Source organism: Pectinophora gossypiella, chromosome 25 (assembly GCF_024362695.1).
Source record: "Pectinophora gossypiella chromosome 25, ilPecGoss1.1, whole genome shotgun sequence".
In the NCBI taxonomy this organism is placed as follows: Eukaryota; Metazoa; Arthropoda; class Insecta; order Lepidoptera; family Gelechiidae; genus Pectinophora; species Pectinophora gossypiella.
In genome coordinates, this window is record NC_065428.1 from 2,435,864 (window position 1) to 2,450,462 (window position 14,599).

At 37.2% G+C, this 14,599-nt stretch overlaps 1 protein-coding gene across 3 annotated transcripts in view; it reads right to left on the reverse strand.

The window, feature by feature from the left end:
* Window positions 1-14,599, reverse strand: part of LOC126378102 (limbic system-associated membrane protein-like) — a 214,842-nt gene that overhangs the window by 2,669 nt on the left and 197,574 nt on the right. The window contains exons 3-14 of one of the 3 annotated variants that reach the window (XM_050026267.1): window positions 10,379-10,483; window positions 9,265-9,384; window positions 8,484-8,574; window positions 7,616-7,755; window positions 6,295-6,354; window positions 4,021-4,145; window positions 3,495-3,642; window positions 2,875-2,965; window positions 2,534-2,672; window positions 2,079-2,234; window positions 1,299-1,479; window positions 537-569 (exon numbers count right to left, since the gene is read on the reverse strand). In XM_050026267.1, coding sequence (XP_049882224.1) covers window positions 537-569; window positions 1,299-1,479; window positions 2,079-2,234; window positions 2,534-2,672; window positions 2,875-2,965; window positions 3,495-3,642; window positions 4,021-4,145; window positions 6,295-6,354; window positions 7,616-7,755; window positions 8,484-8,574; window positions 9,265-9,384; window positions 10,379-10,483 — 1,389 coding nt within the window. The remainder of the gene's footprint in view (window positions 1-536; window positions 570-1,298; window positions 1,480-2,078; window positions 2,235-2,533; window positions 2,673-2,874; window positions 2,966-3,494; window positions 3,643-4,020; window positions 4,146-6,294; window positions 6,355-7,615; window positions 7,756-8,483; window positions 8,575-9,264; window positions 9,385-10,378; window positions 10,484-14,599) is intronic. The other 2 variants (XM_050026270.1, XM_050026268.1) reach the window with 2 other exon arrangements.

Below are 14,599 nucleotides of genomic sequence, written 5' to 3' on the forward strand. Positions count from 1 at the left end.
GATCATTTTAAAGGTGACCATGTACCTTAGGGACATCTTCACGTGTCATCAGGTGAAATTGTGGTCAAATATTTGTAAAAAAATGAATGGGATATGTAATACTATGTATTTAGATACATTATTTTAAACATACATACAATTACAGGGGTGTAAAAAGGACATATCGAAGCAATTCATCTGAAAAAGCAATATTGCTATTTGACATTTGTTTGAAATGTTTTGGCCTAGACTGCAAGACATTTAAGTAGTGTATGTACCATATTTTTCTAAAGGATTGCACATCGAAAACATTTCTGACTGTCACGTTTTGCTGGTGACAACCCTTAGCGCTCCTCACTTGTTCGACCAAGTAGTGAATGTCATTAGAGACAAATACACAATAAGTTACGTCAAAACACGAAAGTCGCGTGCGCCTTTCTTTTTTCTTCAATATTACTTAAATGTACACATGATAAATGTGAAATTGGCATTCCATGAGTTGGTTGCATGATAATAATATAAAAATAATAATTAAAAAAAAAAATAATGCAACGTACCTGAAGCAGTTTGGATGGGCTGTGCTTGGCTCTCTAAAAATTCGAAAAAAAAAACCAAAATCAAAATCATGCAAATTAAAATGTTATTAACAAGTTCAGAATGAAATGAATAGACTGTAGTGTTATTTATAATAAATGGAACATTGTGGTAAAAATGTATTGCAAAACATATAAAAAAAAGAAACAAATGAACGAGGCAAAATATTACTGCAATGATAAGGGTCATTTTTTGAATTACTTAAGTAATATTACTTTTTTCTTTTGTTGTTCAAACAAGAAAAACTCGAAATTTTGATAAGTTTAGTTATTATTGTACAAAACCCTGTTTTTCATGTGGTAAGTCATTTAGGTAACTCAATATTTAAAAAAAAAACAGATATCGTAATGGCAGAACGTTTTTCATTCAAACAGTTTACGCATTTTTTTTAAAAAGAAAATTAATTTTATTATCTTATTTAACATTTCCACTTGCAAGTTGCAACCTATTATTTCAGTTTCCAAAAATATTAGACCAAAAAATTGTTCTTAATAATATTTAAATTTTATTCAACTGCATGTTTTCATCAAAAGGTGCGAAAAAACATTTGTATGGAAACCGTACCGCCATAAAACAAGAAATTGGTGTTTATGTTCTAGGTTAATTTGCTAACCGTTAAAAGATTAATCATTTTAAAAAAATATATATTTGTACCAATTTCTTAAGGTTTACAAAACGAAAAGTTACAAAAAAAATAAAGAAAAAAGAAAATCATTTTATCTTACCCAGCTGAACAACAACAGGCTCGGAATGATAGCTCCAGCTCTTGCTGTTCTTCGCTCTGACTGTGGCCAAGTACGAGCCGGACTCCAGAGATTTGTCGCTTAGGGGGTAGATAAGCTCGTACTCATGTGTAGGGTCCTTTACCTCAGGCAGGGGTACCTGGAATGTCTTCCATTCGCCGTTCTGAAAATAAAAAAAAATATGTACTTAAATGTACGGTCATGAGCATTAATATATTATATACAACTTTGGTACCATGTCACATTAACTTTTTTGACAAATTCAACAGTAAGTCTCACTAAATGTCCAAAATGTTAGTGCGACAGAGTCCTAAAATAGGTACATTATATTGCTCATGACTGTACCGAGTGAGAGGCTTCAGCGCTTTCCATCCCTGAAAGAGATTACCCAAAAAATGTTTTTTAAATCTGGTCTTAAAGGTTGTCGGGTTATACGAGCTAGCGTGCATACTGGTGAGAAGCGCTTCATGTTAGAAGATGGAATATCCACCAGGTAGGGAGGGAACGGCTGCCAGTCTTAGCTTCCAACCCGTGAAGGGATAACCCGGTTAGGTTAGTACAGGTTAGGTTACATACCCCGGAATGCATTTTTCGAGCCGTGTCAGGGGCCTTTGGCGGCTCAATAATAAAACTGACACCAGGGTTGAAGAGGATGGTAATTCACCTCACAATCTACACAATAAGAAGAAGATTTCTCGGGGATGTGGGTTTGCTCAAGTGTGTGTGATAACTTATGTAGTTTCAAATAATAATTGAACTTACTTCGTCATTTGATTTGACTTGCACTTCGATCTCTTCAAGAGGCTGGTGGGAGTGCACGGTCCACGTCAACTTGGGTCCCTCCACGTCAAAGTTCTCAATTACTGGACTCTGCACTAAGTCGATCGATTTGTTGTGCTTGCCGTGAGGGTTGATAGCCTGAAAAAGAAAATACAAATTGGTGTTTTTTTAGTAACTGACAAAATGACGAAGAACTCATTCTGGGAAAAGGATCCGTCCTGTGAACAGCCTATACACGTCCCATTGCTGAGCACAGACCTCCCAATCAACTCGAGGGGTTATGGAGCATAATCCACCACGCTGCTCCACTGCGAGTTATTTGAGGTGTTTTACAAATAATAGCCGGGAACGTCTTCATCAGGTGATTCACAACTTGCAATGGAATATTGACAAGGATAATCTGACAAAAAACGGAAAGTTTAAAAAAAAATCCTCACCTCACAAGTAAAGGTTCCAAAGTCCTCATCCCTCCTAGGAATGACAGATAGAGTGGACTGGGAGCCGTTGGCGCTGATGGTGTACTGGAATGAGGAGTCTTCGATGAGCTGCCCATCTTTGTACCAGCGGATGTGCGGGCTAAAATTCATAGATAAAACATGTTTATAAGCGGAATCATAGCAGACGGAATGAGCGTCGGCATTTACAAATTGCTGTGGCGACATTTGGCACTAATTTTCCGATCTATTTAACATAAGACTCCAGAAAAATACGAAGTAATTAAGACGCTAAAGCTCCTGAAATGCCTCAAATAACTCAATATAAAATTATAAGTACTTACGCAGGTTCTTCGTGAGCAGCGCATTGTAGCTGAGCTTCCACATTGATGTCAGTGTTCACGATCGGATGGTGCACATGTACGCGAGGTTTGCCTGCGGATAGAACATTAAATAGTATCGTCATCTTTATATCTATAGCTTTACAATCCAGCAACGGCAATTTAAACAGAAACATTGCCAATGAAGAACATAACAAAAATATTTACACGTTAATTTATTTAGCACCGTCTGTCCCGCAATTACTGAAATTTTATTCTATCTTAAGGTTGCCTGGAAGGAATTGCTACCTTAGCAATAAGGGCGCCTTTTGTACCAATTGTTTACCTGTATATAATTGTTCCTTTTGTATGCAATAAATCATTATTTTATTGTATTGTAGTTAATACCTGTTGCAGAAAGTTACACTCTTTCGTATCAGCACTTGGTTACAGTACCGAAAGATTATATTAATTTTAAGAAAAAAGATGAAGAAAGGAAACTTCTACAGTAAATAAAGTCAGATCGCAATGTCCATAATAAGAACAGTGTCACAAATGTATTTTAGCAATGTCGCCTCTTTGAATCAAATACAAGACCTGCACACGATGAAGGCAATAAAGATATAGACTACAAAGATACTCACCAATAACGTTGACAGTAAGCATGGCAGTAGCGTTGCCAGCGTCACTGACGGCATAGCAGTAGTAGATTCCAGCGTCTTCTTTGGTGATGTTCTTCATGAAGAATGTGTGGCCGGTGAACACGCCATTAGCTTCTCCGAGGGGCTCAGTCTGAAAGAAGAAATTACTGTTAAATGGGTCACCTAATTGGAGATATGATAATCCAGTTGGTTTTTAGGTTTCTGTTCATTAAAACACGAAGGCACTGTGGTCCTGTGGTTGACTAGATTGCTTCCCAGACGGGAAGCGCCAGTTAGAACCGGACTTGCACCAATTAGTAATTAATTTATCTTAGTGTAGTTTTCACTAACACAGTTGGCTTGACCATTATAGACGGCGATACGGCTTACCACCTATCACGTTGGTGTAACAGAAAGCTTGGTGAGGCGTGGGTAACTTAGTCCATTTTGCGATGGATGTCTGACCAACTAAATTCGTGATATAGTCGTGAGCTTATGTTATGTTATGTAAATTAAAACAGATACTTACGCCACCTAAACCGTACTTCCTCTGCCTAGACCAGATGATGGAAGGTTTAGGAGTACCAGTGACGTCACAAGTGAGCAGCAGATCGTTGCCTTCGCGCAAGTTACCGTTAGCAGTCACCGCGAAGTCTGGAAATATTATGATAAAAATGGTCTATAAACGTGTTAGACATTCGTAATGTTGATGCATCAGCAATTTCTTAAGGTGACTTATTCGAGATTTTGGGTGGTATTTACTAATAAGGCGAATAAATCGGGTGAGATGAGGGCGTTTATCCTGAAGAAGGAAGCTCTGAGAGCTGTCTGTCATTGGTTTTGTTAACAATATTGTTGTTAATCAATCATAATTCTTCTTTCGTTTGGGATGCGTCTTCTTTACCTTCATAGTTCGGAAATACTATAATTGGTCTTGAATAATGAAGTGAGAAAGGCATATAATATATGTGAAGAGAATTGTGACTATAAATATTGTGATGAAGCGAAAACAAATATGAAGTACTTTCTGAGAAGGAAATATCACGGTGAAATGTGAATCACAAAATCATAATGGAAAATGAAAATAATAATGAAATTGTCCCAGTTGAAATCGTAAGTAAAATGATGAGAAGACTGTAAGCACCTATTAATACTGGTTTAGGTCTCTATTGATTGAGAGGCGAGTTACGTTATTTCTATATTTAACGTGGACGTTACAAAAACAATCATGGTGTATAAATTGAAACATTTCTTCAATAGTGTCACTTTTTTTCATTTTAGAAATAGGGTAAAAATAATTTGTTTAAATAAGCTTACATATATCTGATTCAGTAACACATGACAATATTGAACAAATATACAACTTCGTGCTTTGAAACATGCCCATGCAATGAAAGACAGTTAAATATCGAATATGAATATTTGATGCCTTATCGAAATCAGTATTTAGACCGAATGTTTGACGTGCAAATTTGGAAAATGAAAATTTTGTCTCAATAGAGAATTTTAAAAATATCATGATTTAGAACATTTTGTCTGTTCTGTATCACTGTTTGGTTATTAAAAAGTTTATAGTAACAACCATTCTAACAACCAAGCAATGTCCCTGACTAAACCAAATAACAGGTCCGTGCGTGCAGATACCAGAATAATCAATAAAATAAATATAATATGAAGCGAAATGTACGTATTATTATCGTCCTCAATTTTCATGCTATTGACATTTAGCACCTAATTCGTTCATAATTATTATTATCAATACGTATATAGATACGTTTAACACGAAAATACTTTTTCAATGTAACGCTTTACGAGAAAAGGCACCACTAAAATCGATGTCGTTTAAGTCATTTCAGTTGCTTTAGTATTTTTAAAATTTACTTTACCAAAGGATTACAAAATACATAATGCTCCATACCCATCTCTGATTGATTGAGGGTCGGCGTACCTTATTGTGAGATTATTTATTTTATAATTCTACAACAATATCTTTACAGGATATACCGAATGCGACACGATAACATAGATTATTTAAATACGCTTAGCAATAATATAAATAATGAAACACTGAATAGACGTAAATACCAAAGACAAAGTGAATTTCTCGTAGACCGTTACAAAATAGAGAACTACCGCCATGCAAATAAATACGTTCCCAAAAAATATTTCAAAGTAATATTAATATAGGGTGACATCTTAAATATAAAGAAAAGGTCACAACATAGCTCCTTGGGGCAGCCATAACGTGACAATTTTGCTTATACTTAAACAAAAAATAGTATTCATCAAGTATTTAAATTAATAAGTATGCTTTAATCATATTAAAATATGAAATAACATTTGAAGCTAAGTTTTTACTAGTCTAGTCATAATAATTTGCAAATTTAAAATTGATTGAGTATGTCGAAAGCTTCGTGGAATTCACAAATTCTTAAATCTGAAACTTGACACCTTATTTCAAAATGTTTTTCTCTGTACAAAATTTTTCCACAAAATGATTAATTTATTGACATGTATTTCCTGTTTAACTTTTGAAGATAGCTATATGATTAATTTAATGTCAAAAAATATCAAATATGATAATTAAGAGTGGCCTCTTGGGTTGTGTTTTTGATTTGTATCAGTACAGCAGTTTAACTTTAGAAATATTGCTTCGACAAGCCAATGCCGTTTTGTCAATGCTGTTTCTGTACTCGTTGATAGACGTCAACGAGTCAACACTTTTATTAAAAAATAATATAGCAAGAAAAGATGTCACCCTATTATAACCCCATAGTAGGTGCATCTGTTTGAGGACACTCACAGGAAATCCTCGGTATATTATCTTCGTACTCAATAGTACTATCCGTAGTCGTTTCTGGATCTGAAATATTATCTAATACTTAAAACCTACGCAGTTGAATTTACATTACATTTGCTACGCCTAACCTATCGTTGTTAATCTTTAATTTAATTATAGAATCTTCCATATCTTTTTATTTGATTAAGGTATTCTCAAAATTAGTTGTTAAGTCAAATACCAACTTCCAAACCATCGTCACTTGTTTGGTGTCGGTGAAAAGATAGAGAATAAAAGTTTAAAGCATTAAAGATGAAAAAAAGATGGATACAACCGTCTTTAAAGTTAAAATAAAATGGAGGAAAATTCTATAGTTTCACTAAATTATTAAAACTGTCTTAGAACTAGTAAAAGATGATTAAAAAGAAGGCATGAGTAATGACACTACTAAAACTAAATCAAAATGAGATACTACACTATGGATTGATTAGCAGAATTACAAGATTTCATTTTACTAACTTTCGATGGGCCCTTTTCAAACTAGATAGCCAGAAAACGCACCATCGATTTGAAAAGAGCCTGAAACATTTTTATTGTCACAACCTGTGTGCGTGAACTTTTTGAAATACTTAATTCAGTTGTATTTAAAGACATTTAACAATTAGGTAGTGAGTAGATTTAATTATTAACCTATATTTTTGAAAAAAGATGTCTATGGTATGGTAAATAGATAAAATATCAAAGTAAACGAACTACGCAGAAGGGTAGATCTTCGAACACCGGATGTCAATACGATTACCGGAAACGCAAGTGTCCTAGAATCTTTTGTCATTTAGCAAATATCAATATAATATTTGCAAAAATACCAGTGTTCCAGTGTTCGAAGATCTACCCAGTAACGTCTTTATTTTATTTATTTTGGAATATTTTCAACAGTAGGAGGGGTAAAAAGGCAACATCGAAGCAATTCATCTAAAAAAGCTATATTGCAATTTGACATTTGCGCTTATAAAAGTAAGTCTTGTGCGTAATGCAAACAAAATGCAATATCACTTTTTTAGATGAACTGCTTCGATGTGGCTTTTATAACCCTCCTGTTTTCTATTACTATAATGTAGATAACTTTTGAAATGTTGCTAATATTTTTGTTAATTTTGTTTTTTGATACTTTCAAAAGTGACTGCAATTTGTCTTCTGATTATTTGCCTTTATGAATCAAGCGTTTTAGAACGTGTTTTGCATTTCAAAAAGTTCCCAAACACCGCTCAGGGTATTCTAATAACACAATATTTAGTTTATTAATCGTCCAATCTATCTACCATAGATAAACCAAACAAATACTCACTGGTTATCCTCGGTGGCTCCTCGACAATCACCACATGTGTGATAGACACTGGGTTACTGGCCTGCATAATCATACAGGTATACCGACCAGTGTCATTGATCTGCACATCCTTGATCAGGAGGTCGTTTGAATTGTGAACCCTGGAATGAGAAGGAGGATTTAATTACTTAACTAGCTGTTAGCCGTGATTTCGTGTGCTGGGAGGTTTTCTGGCGCACGTCTTTCCCTCAGCGATACAGCTTCCGATGTGCTAGTAGTTTTACAGCTAGTCACAAAGTATGTACCTATGTAATTAAATTTTTTTGAAGAATAAATATTTTTTTGTATTTTTGAAAATTTTGATGTGTCTGATATTATGACAATCGTACGTTTTTTTGACGAGACTTATTGTAGGTTTGCCGCAAATGACATTAACTACTTGGCCGGACAAATGGGGAGCGCTGAGGGCTCTCACCCGAAACAAAATTTAAGACAACAGGCCTGAGGGTGCCCAGTTGGCCAACAGTCGTACGTTGTACCTATAAATATAATCTATCTGCATGCCAAATCTCATTTAAACCCGTTCACCCATTTTGATGTGGTTGAGTAACGAAATACCTTAAATTTTATTTTCCATACAAAATTCTACACTAATTTACACCTCCTATTTCAAGAATTTGTAAAAGTTGTTTTAAGTTAATTAAATAAATTTTAAATTCTTTCTATAATTAGTATTTCTAGTACCATATGGAAACCCTCCTATTAAAACTAGCAGTGGGCGTCGTAGGGCTGATGATGACTATAGAAGTTTTATACAAACTTTCAACCCCTAATTTATCCCCTTAGGGGATGAATTTCTAAAACATTGTATTGAAAATTTAGTACTTACAGGGAAGCCCTCTTGTTCTCGCTGTCTTGTGGCAAATTTCCCAAAAATAAGCGTTTCTGTTCCTTACTCCAGCTCACCACCAGACCAGCATCTGAAAAAAAACATTTTAATTGAAAAAAATGTATTTTTTAAATTTAATTTTCTTCAACTTCAACTGAAGTAGAATATTTAAAAAATAAAATGAATTATCACCATTAAGATTGAATCTCATTTTAGACCTATCAAAATATCGTTAATATAAATTGTTATAACAACAATCAAATATAAATTCGGTCACTACAATTTGGAGTCCATAAATCACATTAAATATACAAGTCATAACTCATTGCGCAATAAAAATAAAAATATTATTCATAGAATGGCGGCGTTTCCGGTGGCGCCAAAAACGTGTGCGCGCGCTTCCGGTTAACTGTAAAATGGCTTCCACAGACTGCTTGACGATACAATAATGTGTTTATTTTAATTTTATTGAATACCACCCATGTATCTATTTGCTATTGGGCTATTTACATACAAAATCTTATTCTTACCGTGTCCCATAGAAACGCATAAGTGCAAGCGAGACAAACATATTTGCTTCCCCTTCGACAATGTCCCCATCGGGAATCGAACCCGGACCTCCAGATCGTGAGCCTAACGCTCTAACCACTAGACCACGGAGGGTTTTATGTATGTATGAGTTTCCCTAACTACGAATGAGTGCTATAAAAACAAAAAAATATTGCGGTTTTAGATGAATTGATTCAATCTTCCCAGAAGTGTAAAATGTTTGTGTACCAACCTGCCGGTGAGACCCTGCACTCCAGCCGGACAGAGTTGCCGATAAGCAGCCGGTAGCTCTCTCCCTTCGTCAGGATCTTGCCTTCCACCTCCGGGGTATCCTCGTCATCGGCGTCGTTACCTGAAATTAAATAATATAATAATAATAATAAGGATTGTCTTTAGGTGCACTCCCATAGTGCATACAGGGATAATCGCCGGTTGGTGTCACACCACATTTAGATTAAACTGTCTTAAGGGGCCTCTACGTGTTGGCTTCGCGCACGCCTTCCAAAAGTCCGGGACTCCATAGGCCCGAGATATGGAAACGACAAACATCACCAGCCCATTAACGTCCCCACTGCTGGGGCACGGGCCTTCCCTATGGATGGATAGGGAGATCGGGCCTTAAACCACCACGCGGGCCCAGTGCAGATTGGTGGTTATTAACGAATGCTAATGCAGCCAGGACCAACGGCTTAACGTGCCTTCCGAAGCACGGAGGAGCTCGAGATGAACTTTTTTTTTGTGGTCACCCATCCTATGACCGGTCTTTGCGAAAGTTGCTTAACTTCAACAATCGCAGACTGAGCGCGACAAACAAATAATAATAACTTTATTTTACAAACACATTACAAAGATAATTTTGTTAAAATTTATACAATATTAGCGGACCCGACAGACTTCGTCCTGTCGAAAAGATTTGTAATGTGACAGAAACACACCTACATTGCTTAGACAACAGTGAGTGAGTCATGTGACGACTACGTACGGTCACGAGCATTAATATACATACACTTTGGTACCACGTCACATTAACTTTTTTGACAAATTGAACTGTAAGTCTCACTAAATGTCAAATATGTTAGTGTGACAGAATCCTAAAGTGGGTACATTATATTGCTCATGACTGTACTTACATTGGTCAGTAGTAACCGGGACCAAAGGCTTAACGTGCCTTCCGAAACACGGATCATCTTACTTTCGGACAATCAGGTGATCAGCCTGTAATGTCTTAACCAAACTAGGGATCACAAAGTGATTTTTGTGATTTGTCCCCAGCGGGATTCGAACCCAGGACCTCCGGATTGTGAGCCGTTCTATGATAATCATTTAATGATTCAACCAGCACATACCTCCATCAGCGTCATTCTGCGTGCCATAGTCGTTGCTCTCATCATTCAGCATCTCATCACTGACTTCGTAATCGGAGGCTCGCCGTTGGATGGAGTGACGAGCTTCTGTGGACAGAGAGAGAGAGAGAAGATTAGCGGAAAATAGAGAAGATTTTACCTACATTTAGGCTGCGTTTCCGTTGACGCGGAGCTGTGCGGAGGGAGAGAGTGACAGAGCGTCTTAATTTTTCGCTCTTTCAAACGCTGTGATTGGTCAAATCCGCACATCTCCGCTCTTCTCCGCCCATCTCCGCGTCAGTGGAAACCCAGCCTTAGCCGACCTGTAGTGTGTACATTGTTTTTTTGACGTGACTTATTGTAGATTTGCCGCAGATGGCATTAACTACTTGGCTGGATGTAGTGTGTACAAAAGTGTATATAGGAATATGTAGTATAGGTACCTATGTGTGTATATGAGTGAGTGTTACTTTAAGTTCTATTATTTGTAATTTCATTTAGTCAGTAATAAATCAGTCCACGAGTCAGTTGTTTCTTTTGCATATAATATATCCCCGTCTCTGCACCCCGCATCTCACTTTTCTATGTTTTTATCTTTTCTGTCACGTCAGAACCGTCATTTGTTAGAGTGAGATATATATAATAATTAAAATAAGCTAGTTTCCAACTCATCATCATCAGCCCATTAACGTCCCCACTGCTGGGGCACGGGCCTTCCCTATGGATGGATAGGGAGATCGGGGCTTAAACCACCACGCGGGCCCAGTGCGGATTGGTGGTTATTAACGACTGCTAATGCAGCCGGGACCAACGGCTTAACGTGCCTTCCGAAGCACGGAGGAGCTCGAGATGAAAACTTTTTTTTTGTGGTCACCCATCCTATGACCGGCCTCTGCGAAAGTTGCTTTACTTCAACAATCACAGACCGAGCGCGTTAACCGCTGCGCCACCGAGCTCCTCAGTTAGTTTAGTTTTAAACACTGTTAGTTAATCAATCAGTTACTTAGTTCTTACTTTTTACTAAACGTCAAAACACGAAATTACTATGGAATTAGTAGAAACTTGGTAAAATGTCGAACTTATTATTACGTTTTCTTGATTACAATTCGTAAATAAGTTAAATAGAAAAAGAAAATGTTTTTCGTCAGTTTCAAGTTTGTCTTCATTTAATAATTAGAATTTCTTAATTTACTTTGACCTAACTTACCCTATTTATCAAAAACGTTAATGTGACATGGTACCGAAGTGTATATAATTAATGTACCTACCTGTACTACGCTATTATAAGTACTTAAAAGCGCAAAAGATGCCTAAAGATCCCTATTTTAACTTCAACAAATTCCACAAACGGTCCTCAACCCCACATTACAACCAATTCATTCCTTAAACCGACAAGATGAAGAGATTTACATAGAATTTCAACCCAAAATGGCGTCGATGCTTTCTTGTACTAAAACACGACGCCTGATAGTGTTTAAAGGCAAATGCTTAGAGAGAATTGCCCACACGCCACTTACAGGCGTTTGGTGTAAGTTAGAAAAGTAGTTTACGTATGGAGTTTTTTTTACGATTTTGTACTTTTAAATCATGTAATTAGTTGAAGAATAGGGGGTTAAAAGGCCACATCGAAGCAATTCATCTAAGAAAGCAAAATTGCTATTTGACATTTGATTGCATTGCGCACTTACTTTTATATGCGCAAATGTCAAATTGCAATATTGCTTTTTTAGATGAATTGAATCTCAGTTATGCTTTTAATTATGAACAATCATTGACAATTACTTCCGCACAATATCCCAGGAAGAGGAAATGACTGAAAACCAGCGCTGGATGGCGCCATAGCATGGCTCCATCGCAGCACAAGCTAAGCTATTTACTTTTTCTAGTTCTTAAATTTGTAATTACCTAGTTATTTAAGGAATATGTAATCTGTTCATCGTCATATCCCTGGCATTATCCCGTTTCTCACAGGGATTACCTAACCTGACGATTTGACAGGTCCGGTTTTTTACAGAAGCGACTGCCTGTCTGCCCTTCCAACCGGCGAAGGGAAAACCACCCCAATACAGGTTCCCGGGAATGTAGGTTTCTTCACGATGTTTTGCTTCACCGCTGAGCACGTGATAATCATTTATGAGCCAAACATGAATTCGGAAACTAGGTATCTATAGCAATACGGCCGCCGATTATACAGATTTTGTCTCATATTTAAAGTTATCATAATTTGTTGACTTTATTTTCAAGTGAAAATAATGTTAGTTTATTATAAAGTGTACAACTTAATTAATTGAAAAGAGAACGTTATGTTGGTAAGACACGTGGGCGGATGAAGGATAATGGATTACTAGAACGGTACCTATAAAGCCAAGGTTGGTGGTAGGGCTGGCAGAGGAAGACCTAGAAGGACGTACATTGACCAAATTGGAGATGTCCTTAGAAATGGCTCAGTACGATCTACTCTGAACCGGCGTGCGTGCATAAAACGATTGATGAATGTGGAGGAAGCAAGAGAAGTGTGTCAGGCTCGAAGCAAATGAAATTCCACAGTCTCTGCTTACTTGAACGGGAAATATTCGTAAGTTTATGTATGTATGTAAAAAATATTTTTTGTCGAAATTGACAATTCAACTCAACTCAACTCCTATTGTTAACAACAGCAGCAGACTCAAGTGAAAGAACCTTATTTTAACATAAAAGGACAGAAACGGGGGCCATGTAATCACAGGATTATACACGCCCACATATCCACACCTTAAAACACCTGCTTATGGTCGAACGACCGATCGCAAGTAAAACGAAATTGGAAAAAAAATGACAATAAAATTATCGCTTTAGCGCCTAACTTGCGCCTAACTCTTTGTCCTAACCAGTAGCTCTACCCCTTTCTAATTGAAAGCACAATGTTTAGCTATACCATTTACAGCTTCAATTGAACACGTACAAGATTGTTTGAAGTACAAACATAAGGACAAACACGTTACGTAATTTATATAATTATCGTCTTTAAACGATCTGGAGGTCCGGGTTCGATTCCCGATGGGGACATTGTCGAAATCACTTTGTGAGACTGTCCTTTGTTTGGTAAGGACTTTTCAGGCTTGAATCACCTGATTGTCTGAAAAAGTAAGATGATTCCGTGCTTCGGAGGGCACGTTAAGCCGTTGGTCCCGGCTATTAGCCGTAAAAACACCTCCACCAACCCGCATTGGAGCAGCGTGGTGGAGTATGCTCCATACCCCCTCCGGTTGATTGAGGGGAGGCCTGTGCCCAGCAGTGGGACGTATATAGGCTGGTTATGTTATGTCGTCTTTAAAAGGTCCAGCACGGGCATAAACCTATGATTTTCGAAATTGTTTTTTGAATTCATGTTTGGAACCACATGAGGAAACCACTATACCCGAGAAATGGGTTTCGGAGGTATCTGAGATAACCTATATTGGGCTGATTTTCCCTTTGCGGAAGGTCAGACAGGCAGTAGCTTCTGTAAAAAACCGGACCTGACAAATCTTCAGATTAGGTATGCGGACCCTGTGTAAACGGAATAACGCTAGGTAGATCATCTTTTCTTCTCTCGTGTGGGTTGTGAGGTGGATTACCAACCCCATCAATCCTGGTGTCGGGGTTACTACGAGTTCGAGAATAATGTCTCGACATTCACTACTTGGCCAGACTATTTCGAGAAATAGTCTGGCCAAGTAGTGAATGTCGCAGAAAAAGGTAATTTTTATTTTTATAGCACTTACCAGTGCTTGGGAGGAGGATAAGAAGACCCGGTGGTGTAATGGTTAACACGCTCGTCCCGTTGACAAGAGCTGCGGGTTCAAGTTCCGCCCGAGTCAGATTTTTTTTAGATTTAAATTTTCTGTTATGTTTTTTTATTTGTCGAAATACTACGAGTCATACACACACAAAATCTCCAAAAATAATATCTAAACTATTCCACCGCGCTACTAAGAAACTATTTAAGTAATAGTCAACATGTTTAAACAGCATTACTATGTATGCGTGCGCCTCACGAGCCCGGACTTGTGATGAATATCAATGTCGGCGGGGAAGACGGCTGGTCGACGAGGTTCCTGTTAGGAATATTGATAGGATTTACTATTGCAGTGGTTGTAAAACTATCGTTTGTGTGTAAGGAATAGCTATGGCTGTTACCGGTTGCCTGGAAGAAACTGGTTTAAAGCAATAACACCGTTCTTTATATTCTGTATTTGTGCAATA